General features: G+C 36.8%; 1 protein-coding gene across 1 annotated transcript in view; it reads left to right on the plus strand.

The window, feature by feature from the left end:
* The window catches only part of ROBO2 (roundabout guidance receptor 2), a 637,624-nt gene that overhangs the window by 411,914 nt on the left and 213,501 nt on the right, over positions 1 to 12,209 (plus strand). The window contains exon 3 of the mRNA XM_053706022.1: positions 3,735 to 3,892. Coding sequence (XP_053561997.1) covers positions 3,735 to 3,892 — 158 coding nt within the window. The remainder of the gene's footprint in view (positions 1 to 3,734; positions 3,893 to 12,209) is intronic.

Below are 12,209 nucleotides of genomic sequence, written 5' to 3' on the forward strand. Positions count from 1 at the left end.
AACCTAATAGATTGAGGGTGCTTTTGTACCCTATGTTATTTTAGCATTAGTGACTTTAGACAAGTATATGCTTAACTCCGACAAAGGGATTAAAACCATAAGTAAAGTCTTGCTTGGGAGATACAAGTGTAGATATTTCTGATGAGGACACAGATGGTTAGTCAATCGAGAATAGACAGTAAGCCAATCAGTGGCTGTATCCTGCTTGGGTTCTTAGTGCTCCCGATTGGTTTTTTTGCCTGTACGTTTATCCCTTTGTTAGGGCTAATGGTTCACTAATGCTAGAATGAAATGATCTATTGGATTAAATTATTTTTTTTGGTAGCATTTCTAACAATTTCCCAATTAGCCCTTTATGTGTAAAGGTTGACACCTTGGAGCTACATCCTGTTTTTTTCTACAAGGGTTCATTATTTAAGCATAAAACTCTCCTACTAAATCAGCATACACTTTTAGGACATTTTAAGGTGACTTGTTGAGCCTATAATTCTTATCTGATGTAAAAATGTATGTTTCTGTATTATTATTTTGAGTTAAAGGGATACAATTAAAAAGGGACAGATTGTGTAAAAAATAACAGCAAACAATTTACTTGATTTCTTTGAAAAAAATAGCACTTAGAAAAACTAAGTGTAGACCTGCCTCAGTTTAATTAGAGTGAAGATCTTTAAAAAACCTAACTATTTGCTAAGTCAGTTTTGGGCATGAGCAAATATGACATCCTATTATCTCATTTATTCCCTAGCCTTGAAGTTTTATGACATTGTGCTAAGATACACCTTTCTGCAAAGGCCTCCTCTACCTTGTAGGGCTCATACAGGAAGTAAAAGACACCACAAATGTAGTGTAAAAATAAATAAATGGTAAAATCTACTTAAATAGATGAATAATACATATTGCAATGCTTTCAATTAAGTACAAGCAACTGCTTAGTGTTTTTTTTTAATACAACTATGAAACTGACTGTTCAACATCCCTTTAATAATAAAAAAAAACTATCTGCTATCCACTGCAGTATATAATATTATCATGATTTATCTAAGTATTTCATTGTAATTTAAAACAATTTATTAAAGGGCCATAATGCCCAAATGTTTAAACACTTGAAAGGGATGTAGTATAGCTGTAGAAAGCTGACTAAAAAATGTCAATCTCTATGTAAAAAAGAAAGATATTTTACCTCAAAAGTTTCTCAGTAGCCACATCCAATTGTAAAGGGCTTCTAAGCAACAAATCAGTATGTCTGTCCTGGGACAGCGGAAGAAGTGAGCTTTCGTGCACACTTATGTTATTTCCCTATTCAGTGTAAGAATGTTTACAATTAAATCTCATGAGAGTTAAGTGAAATGTCATGAGATCACAGTAAAAGAGTTGATGACCTCAGCACTATTGATGCTGATTGGCTGCTGTTCATTTCTTCATTTTTTATTTTTTTTCACCTGCAGCTGGGCAGTAACTGAGTATAACTTTTTACACAGAACTTACTCTGCTGAGCTGAGGAGAATGTGAGGTAAAATATCTTCCTTTTTTATATAGAGATGCTCAGGTGATATTTTCCTGTCAGCTTTTTACAGTTATACTGCATCAGTTTCAAAGGATTTAGCATATGAGTATTATGTCCCTTTAACTCTGCATTACATGAATTCCACAAACTGACTGAAAACTATAATCTTGTATTAAGACATTAATTTTTTTTATCTCTAAAAATATTGTCATTTTTTATATAGCCTACATCCTGCTGGGATGGGAAACGTACAGCTTTGAGAAGATTTAATCTTTTTCAGATTTATTTTGAACCATCCAAAAAACACTGTAGCGCCTCCCTTTATTTAATATAACAGGTGTAGCTTTGTTTTATTTCTGATGTCAAGAAATATTCCAGGTTTTACAAATCTCAGCTATTCTTTGTGTTGTGGAAAAGCTTAGTTCTTTTGGGATACAAATACAATTATTCTTTGCCTCTTGACAGGCCTCCATTTCTTCCTTCCAGCTTTGCTGTTTTGACCATAATCAAGGGGCTCGAGGGACACAAACCAGATTGAAAAACTAGAAGCAGACAGATGGTTATTTGTAATCATCATGTAAATTTAAATCCTATAGAGATATATTTTTTGAGATAGCTGCTGTAGTTGAAGAACATAAAGCAAAATAGTGGATTACTAATTGCTATACAAAATATTGTTTGGTAATCTGATGTTATTTAGCCCCATTTAGAGTGATGAGAAAGTGAGTACATTAATACAGTTTGTTAGGTCTGAAGTTAAATGATATGGCATGTCCAGGGTTGGACTCGGGCCTAGGTTGGCAGGTGTTGGTAAGCAGTTGTCTTGATGGAAGCAGAGTTTCTCTTTTTGTAGCAGGTGCTTAGTAAGGGTTATTTAAACACTTTGCAAGATAGATAGTGTAATTACATATAAAATCTCATTATTAAAGCCTGTTTGTACCAGAAAGCAACAACACTTGAGCACAATTACATTATTATGATTGGCATAATACTTTTCAATACTTTTTTAATTTTTAATCAGCATTTGTATGTGTGGCACTTTATTCAACATATCATTTCACTATTTCCATATAATGTAAAAAATATTAAGTGTGGAAAAATAGATAATATAGAATTTGAAATTCTGAAATAAATGTTAGCTTCTCTAGTAGCATATTTGGCATGTCACTTAGAGACCAGATGCATTATCGAGGTTACGACTTGAGATCATGTAGGGTATTGGCAATAAGATTTTTAACATCTCAACTGCTTGTAGTCAACAAATTAATTTAAGTGGAAGAAGCTTCACACTGGATGAAATCACCAAAGAAGGTTTTATATTTGAATTTTAAATTTGAGACGGTAACAGGAGAAACAATGCAAACCAAATTAGGTGTAATCCACTTCAAATGTGTTTTACAGCAATATATTTTAATGTTTCTCCAGCTTTCTATCAAGAATATATTCTCTATGTAAGTGCTCTACTTGAGTTTATGCTTAATAAAATGGTGCCAAAGATACTGGATGTTATCTACTTGAGTTTATGCTTAAATAAATGGTGCTAATGCTACTGGCTGTTATCTACTTGAGTTTATGAGTAATAAAATGGTGCAAAGGTTACTGACTGATATCTACTTGGATTTATACATGATTAAATAGTACAAAATGTAATTACCTCTTTAATGTTTTTTTTTTATTCCTCAAAAGTTTTATACTGACTGCTGAATAGACCATAATACATGAGGAATAAGAACACTGAAGTGGATAACAATTTAGAAAGATACAGTTCTAATCCTCTTTTTAAAACATGTAATTTACATAAGAAGCTAGCATATGTTGTCTAATTTATTTTCAAATGAAGTGGTGATTTATGTTTTGCTTTCGGCAGTCTTGGCCATGTCAAGTTAAAGCTTAGAAAATGGGAATGAGCAAAGAAGCAGGTGTTTGCTGACTTTTTATGGTGTACGCCAGTTTTGTAGCTGTACAAAGATGCAAATTATTTGAGGATATTTGAATTTATTTTCATATGCTTTTCAGTCTTGTTGTGTTTAAGATAAATTTTATTACAGTTTTCTTCAAATATTTGTTGAAGTGTAGAGATTATTGCGGATGCAATCTGTGATGTTTTAACTGAAATAGTATATACTGTATTTCCAATTTAAATATATATATATATATATATATATATATATATACAGTGTTTTAATTGCAGTGTGACAATGTAAATTAATTTGTAATTAATCTGTTTTAGTGCTCCGTGATGACTTCCGACACAACCCTACAGATGTTGTAGTAGCAGCTGGGGAACCTGCAATTTTGGAATGTCAGCCTCCAAGAGGACATCCTGAACCAACCATCTACTGGAAAAAAGATAAAGTCAGAATAGATGATAAAGAAGAAAGAATTAGTGTAAGTAACCTGCAGTAAAAAAAACCCTCAAACTTATATTTATTTAAATACATAAGACAAAATATAATAAATGTTTTAAGTAGGTGTGCAAAATAGGCCAAATTCAAACCCATAATGAGGCAAGGCTGTTAGCAATTCTTAAGTTTTTCTAAAGTTTTTTTTGACAAATCAACACAATCTTGGGGTTTGTAATAAGAGAGCAATTTTGAGCGTAGTGTGCGTTATTTTACACTCTGGATCTTACAAAGAATAACACACATATGGTAGTACAACTGGATGGTTAAATACATTATCCAAAGCATCTTAAGGTGGCTGAAACATTTTTAGCATGCCTTATGCTTTTAATGGATAGTGCAGAGTGGGGTATTGCCCACGCATTGCTCTTGTATTCCAATTGGTGAGTTAAATATTGCACAATCCAAAGTACAATGTTAAAATGGAGCTCTTTTTGAGATCTTAAGTTTATTGCTAGTTAGAGTGCATGACAAAGCATGTCAAAATTCTAAGGAAATTTAAATTATGGATTAAAGTTATATTTAGACTTTATACAAAAATAAAGATTTATTAATAAAAATGTTTTCTGGCATAATTAAAGTTATATGGTACATAAAAATGGGTGAGACTGGGAAGTCTAAGTTTATATGTGTGTGTAAGTATGTATATGTATATATATATATATATATATATATATATATATATATATATATATATATATATATATATATATGTATATATATATATTTATTTATTTTTTAATCTTTTTTTCTTTATTAATCCAAATAGAACATTACAAACTTTCTGATATACAAAAACAAAAAGATAAAGCAGATACACATTCAATCTGCAGGAACAAAACTGAAAACAAACGTTTGCATGATAAGTCCACACTATGTCCTATTTTGATTTCCGGAACTAACATAAAACACAGTGATGGGGGAGAAAAGAAAAAAAAAAAAAAAAAAAAACCCACGCTGAAACCACCCCTCGCGTAACCCCCCGCCCGTGCACCGTCTAACGACCGTCTCCCCGCCCGGGGCTCTGGTCCAGATACCCACCCAATCACGGACCCGAATTTATCCAGGACGCCGGAAATTTCCCTAGCAGGACTAGTTCAGAAAAGCTAATGGTGGATCGTACAGGGGCAAGAATCTGCCTTTGGAGCCAATCGGGATAGGACATAATAATTGGTAACCATCCCTGAAAAAACTCAACGATTCTCTTCTCAGTGGCATCCGGGAGATGATATGACTCAAATATAATTTGACCTTGGATTTCTTTAAAAGTCCTCGCAAGGCTCGGCACTACCTTCGCTTTCCAGTTTAAAAGGACAAGGTGACGCACTGCCAATATAATCGTATTCAAAATACGAACCACTGGCGAAAAGTTACTATCTACTACTGTAATTAATAAAATTACGTCCTGTAATGTTAACACAAGATTTGCATCATATAAAGTATTAAACCAAAAACAAATTTTATGCCACAACTGATTGATTTTAGGACAGAACCAAAACATGTGAAATAAGTCAGCCCTTGGATTAGAACATCTGGAACAATTATCTAGTCCGAGAACCGAGAATTTTTGTAATTTAAGCGGATGCATATAGAAATTATTCAAGAGTTTCACGTGCGATTCCTTCCAGGTCATCGAAACCCTACACTTATACACCATGTTGAAGCTCTGGATTATCCTCTCATCAGTAATATCAGGAATAACTGGAGACAACCAGTTACTAATATTCTGCAGGAACTTATCACTTTGATTAGAGAGCATGATGTCATATATTAAAGAAATAGAAGAGATTCCAGTACTAAATTTTTTGATTAATGTTCTGATATCAGACCATTCTACCAACATACTACTTTCCCAATTCTGCTCACGCACAAAGTGGCGTATCTGGAAATAAGCAAACAGATCAGACCTGGGAAGATCATAAGATTGAAACAGAAATTCTGCTGTTTGAATCTGATTGTCAGCCCCCAACAATTGCTTAACTAGAGTCAACCCCTTATGTCCCCATAGTTTAAACACCTTGTGATATATGCCAGGTATAAAATTAGGATTTCCCTGGATAGGGAGATATTCCGAAACAGAAGGATGTTATCCTAGACAAATGCAAAACCTCTGCTAGGCGATGACAACATTTTTGAATGATAACATTCTACAGATATTAGATCGAAGCTGTCTAGAATTACAGTGTAAAAGAGCTCTGAGCGAAAATGGACGTGTATAAAAAGCTTCTTCTTGACTAACCGCTAACCAGTTGGTTTCCGCCACCCAATCCATGTCAAATTTCACCATGGCCGCAATATTGTATAACCTGACATTAGGCAATGCTAAACCAGCACGGTTTGGTTTCTGCATGAGCTTAGCTAATGCAATCCTGGGTTTTTTGTCTTTCCAGATAAATTTAGAAAAATAACCATGTACATTTTTAATGTCTGAACTAGATATAATGATGGGAAGATTCTGTAGCACATACAAGAGACGAGGGAAGACAATCATTTTTATTAGGTTCACCTTCGCGGAAATTGACAACGGATAAGATACCCAAAGCTGGAGATCAGTTTTAATTTTTTTAAACAATGGGGCATAATTCGCGGCATACCATAACTTAGGATTTCTGTGTAACTCTAGCCCCAAGTATTTAATTGTATTAACAACTTTGAATGGAGTCTTTCCAAAATGAGGCGAACTATTACCCATATACATAAGTTCACTTTTTTCCAGATTCACCACATAACTGTAGAAGGAACTAAACTGGGCAAGAAGTTGAAGAATTACTGGGATAGATTGAGATGGCTTATCTACAAATATCAGAATATCATCTGCATAAAGAAGAGTTTTTAAACGGTAGGAGCCCAGAGAGATTCCCGTCAGAGCATCACGAAGTCTGACCGCTAAAGGTTCTACTGCCACATTAAACAAGAGAGGGGATAAAGGACACCCCTGCCTGGTGCCACGATGCAGGACTATCTCATGGGAAAAGATTCCATTGACCAGAAGAAAAGAGATAGGTTTGGAATAAATCTTATGAATAAAACAAATGAAATTACCAGTAAAGCCAAAATTTTGCAACAAGCAAAATAAATGTTCCCAAACAATGGAATCAAAGGCCTTAACTGCGTCCAAGGTTAACACAGCTGAATCAGAGATTGCGGCCAGACTAGACTCTAGTTCCAAATTCCACATGTAATCCAAGAACGTGATAACCTTTCATATATTTCTCGACGAGTTCCTAGAAGTCATAAAACCGGTCTGGTCCTGATGAATCAAATTCTGTAGACAGCGATTCAACCTGGCAGCAATAATACCGACCAGTATCTTATAATCAGTATTAAGCACTGATATTGGCCTATATGAGGCCATATCCTCTGGGTTTTTGTTTTTTTTAGCTATAAGTGAAATATTGCCGCTGCGAAGCTTTTTGAGATGCCATTTTCAGAAAGATAATAATTATTAAAAAGGGCCTCCAGTGCTAACAACAATTCTCCCTTTAATAATTTGTAAAATTCAGCAGGAAGCCCACCTGGACCCGCTGCTTTATTAAGCTTAAGTTTATCAATAGCGATACCAATCTCCTCTTGCATTATCGGCTGATTCAGCATTGCCAACTCATCTACTTGGATCTTTGGGATATTAATAACGGACCAGAAAGCCTTTTGACTATCCTGATCGGTGCTGACCGACGAATACAAAGACTGATAATAATTAAAAAATGCCTGGGAGATCTCCGCTGGCTTAAAAAGCCTGTCCTCACCCTTTTTTATAACTGCAATATAATTTCTCTTCTTTCTATTCTTGGTAAGGCGAGACAGGTATTTCGCCGAACACCCGTGAAAACTCTTGTATTTAAGATTCAATCTTACCTCCTCCTCCATAGATTTCTGTTTTAAAAAAATCTCTCTTTCCTTTCTGGCCTCAAAATATACTGCCCAATTCTTTGGAGAAGAATCCAACTGAATATTTCTGTAAGCCGCTCTAGCTTTAACAGAAAAAGAACTCCCCTGTTCCTTGATTTTTTTCGAGCGAGTACTCATATAGGCTATGATTTCACCCTGAATCACGGCTTTGGCAGCCTCCCAAAAGACTTCCGTCTTGTGACTATAGTTTGAGTTAAATGATACGTACTCGTCCCAGATACTCTTGATCCAAGATATAAATCTTGGATTAGTATATAAGAAACGAGGGAAGCCAAAGACCTGGACTGATGGGCTTGGCTCATGAGTATTAAGAAGGGATAAAGAGATTATGGCGTGATCCGATATCAAAAACTCACCAATTCCCGTTTTAAACTGATGAATTGACAAAGATTCAGAAATTAGAAAGAGGTCAATCCTCAAAAAAAGTCCTATGCGCCTTGGACTCGCACGTGAAAGCTCTAACTGCAGGATTTTGAATACGCCAAATATCAATCAAAGTCAATTGCTACAAAATCTTTTAAAATATTTGGCGTGGTACTTATATTTAGCATAATTCTTTTTTGAAAAATGATCTAATTCTGGGCACATGGAAGCACTTTGAAAGGGAAAAATTTTGTTTTGGATATGGTCCCAAAATGATAATGAAAATTTATTAGGGGCGTAAATATTGCAGAAGATATATTTAACAGATTTTATCATCACCTGTAATAACATATAGCAGGCAGAGGGATCTAACTCAACTTTAATAACTTGATAGTCCAGATCATTATGGAATAAAACCTCCACTCCTCGCTTTTTGACTGAAGAGGAGGAGGAAATAACCTCGCCAACCCATTTTATTTTAAGCTTTGCCGCTTCTATTCCGTCTAAATGGGTCTCCTGTAAGAAAACCACCTCTGGCTTTTCTAAAGCCAGTGTTTTAATGACTAATTTGCGCTTGGCAGGAGAGGAAATCCCTCCCACATTCCACGAGAGAATTTTAAAACCCACCGCTATTATCCAATCTATCTAAAACACTTAGCCCTGATCGAACCCAAGACGGGAAGTAACAGCCGGGGAGGAGGGGGGGGACACGCGCGAGAGGGAGCGAGAGGAAAAAAAAAAAATTATATATATACAAATTTATTGACGTTTCGGGGACTTTTCTCCCTTTCTTCAGAATACAAATAAACACATACAAACAGTGCTTAAATAGAATGAACACTAACAGGCCCATTTATCAAAGGGCTTGCGGACCTGATCCGACACTGCGGATCAGGTCCGCAAGACCTCGCTAAATGCGGAGAGCAATACGCTCTCCGCATTTAACATTGCACCAGCAGCTCACAAGAGCTGCTGGTGCAACGCCGCCCCCTGCTGACTCGCGGCCAATCGGCCGCCAGCAGGGAGCTGTCAATCAACCCGATCGTATTCGATCGGGTTGATGTCCGGCGATTCCTGTCCGCCTGTTCAGAGCAGGCGGACAGGGTTATGGAGCAGCGGTCTTTAGACCGCTGCTTCATAAGTTGTGTTTCTGGCGAGTCTGAAGACTCGCCAGAAACACGGCCCTTCAAGCTCCGTACGGAGCTTGATAAATGGGCCTGATAAAGTGGTACCTCCCTCTTCCTGTGGAAAAAAGTGCCAAACCCATATCATTTCCGGTACACACCTAACATTGTGACCCCGGAAGTTTACAACAACAACTTCCAGGCAGTGTTTATTACACTCATTCTTAACTCATTAATGTGATATCTTTAAATGGTACTGGAAGCAAATTCAACCAACTTCCGGGTAACGTGCCAAAAACAAATCAATATTGGGGCTTGTTCGCCCTTGTTAAATCAAATTATCAACTAGTGCTAATTTTAGTGCCAGTATAAAAACATTTATTAGGATGGTACAGGAGCAGGAATTAGCAAGGCCAACGAGAAGCCATTAAGAGCTTACAGAATGATAGAACAATAGTAATCCGCCCAGCTGACAAGGGCGGAGCTATTGTTGTACTTGACTATACAGACTACCGTGATGACATTTTGTCACAGCTGAATAACACCAACACCTACAAAAGATTAACGTTTGATACAACTGATAAATTTAAAAAACAGCTGGAAGTTCTTGTGGCATTTGGTGTGACTCAGGAATATCTAACCGAATCACATGGTAAACAAATGATCACAGATTGCCCTAGGATCCCGATCCTGTACTCCATACCTAAGATACACAAGACACTTGAGAAACCCCCGGGACGTCCAATTGTCTCTTCTAGGGACTCACTACTCCAACCTATAGCCCAGTATGTGGACTTTCTGTTACAACCGGTTGTTCAGGACAATAGATCCTTTTTGCTTGACTCTAGTGAATTACTTAGACTCCTGAAGGAGATCAAGATAGAGGCCAATGATCTATTAGTGGTATTAGATGTAAATAGTCTATATACCATCATTCCCCATCAGACTGGCCTTGATAAAGCTAAAGAGTCACTAGTAGTTTCCAACAAATATGTGGGCCCATCCATTGATTTTGTGTTATAACTGGCAGAATTTTGCCTAACTACAAACTACTTTAAATTTGAAAAATCTTTTTACCTCCAAGTAGCGGGCATGGCGATGGGGTCGAACATGGCCCTATCATATGTCAATTTATTTATGGCCAGTTTTGAAAAACAATTTTTTTGGTCTAAGAATGTACCTCAGGTAATATTTTACAAGAGGTACATCAACAACATTTTTTTGATTTGAAGGGGGGATACGGAAAGTCTAATACTGTGGTTTCAAGAATTTAATAACACTGACACAACAGTTATATTTAAGATGTCCTACAGTGAGAGCCAAATATAATTTCTCGACCTATTGATCATGAAGAGACAAATAGGACTGGAAACAACATTATACTCCAAACCCACTGACCGAAATTCTCTTCTAATGGCGAACAGTTGCCATGCCCCATCCCTGGTTAGAAGAATTATTAAATCTCAATATATTAGGGCAATTACTAATAATTCTAACAGCGAGAAGGGAGAGTCACAGGTACAGGAGATGCACACCAAATTCTTGAACAGAGGATACAAACAAGTAACCCTTGAAGCAGTGAGAGAACAGGTAAAAGAGGCCACGCAGGACAAGCTTCTACAGAAAGGAGCAAGACAACATACCTTGGACAAGAACATTATCTTTACTACCACCTTTGCCCTGAATACTTCTAAGGTGGGACAGTCTATTAAAGAATTCTGGCGTATCCTACTTTCTGATCTCAAATTGAAATTTGCCAAGGACACTAGTCCTATAGTAGGATTTAGACATAACACCAACCTTAGAGATCTTTTGGCTATACAAATGAGTACTCAAGGGGAACACGAAAGGGCTGTTTCAGATGCCCAAACTGCACTACATTCAATGGGCTGATTGCCACCAGAAAATTGAACCATCCCCATGGTAGCCAAAAATACACCATCAACCAGTCAATAACACGTGGTGTACATGTTGATCTGTCCATGTGGCCTACATTATGTAGGGAAGACCAAGTGGACTATTTGAGAATGGATGACCAACCATCAAATGGCAATAAGACAGGCCATAAAGAAAGGTGAATTGGAGCAACCAGCGGCCAGCATTGGATGGAAGAGAAGCATTCGGTATCCTCGGTTAGAGTGATCCTAATTGATGATATTCCCAAGCCACCACAAGGCGGTGATAGAAACAAACTGCTTATAAAAAGAGAGGTGGAGTGGATGTTCAGGCTGGGCACTATACACCCTAAGGGACTTAACGCTTTGCCCGATTTTGGCTCTTTAACATAATGAGTGTTGGGAATGTGTTATATAATGGGTGGGTAATAAGCATGGTTAGGGACGGGGATGCTATCGAGGTAGCCTTCAGCCTATGGACTAGAGGTATACCTTTAATTACTGTCAGAGGTGTTTATATGAGAGCAGGCAGATTACTTGTAGTTTGCATGGTCACATTTATACCCCCTAGACCAGATTTTATTGCTTCCCTCGCCCGTGAAACACACACACTCCAGTTATAACCAGGTGGCAAAATAGAGTATTTCGATATAACTCATAAATATGTTGTAATTCCCAGGTGTTGATGAGATCTGTAATGCTATACCGCTATCTAATATACAATCAGTGTTATTATGATATGAGCCTCCAAACATGATCCATATACCATAAATGTGTCCATGTGCTATCATGCCTTGATAAGTTGTAAATCTGCTTTGAGGTACTACCACGTGTTGGTGGTACATAATTGCTCTTATGGTGTTTTAGTTTCTATGTTCCACAATATACTCACCCATTGTATTTTTTACACAGAGGTCACTGTTGTTATGTGTATATGCTCGCCAAATCATTAAGTAAAGGTTTTACCAATATAGTTTGTATAAAAGACCTGGATATTGGGTCTAAGCCCTGT

Source organism: Bombina bombina, chromosome 3 (assembly GCF_027579735.1).
Source record: "Bombina bombina isolate aBomBom1 chromosome 3, aBomBom1.pri, whole genome shotgun sequence".
Classification (NCBI taxonomy): Eukaryota; Metazoa; Chordata; class Amphibia; order Anura; family Bombinatoridae; genus Bombina; species Bombina bombina.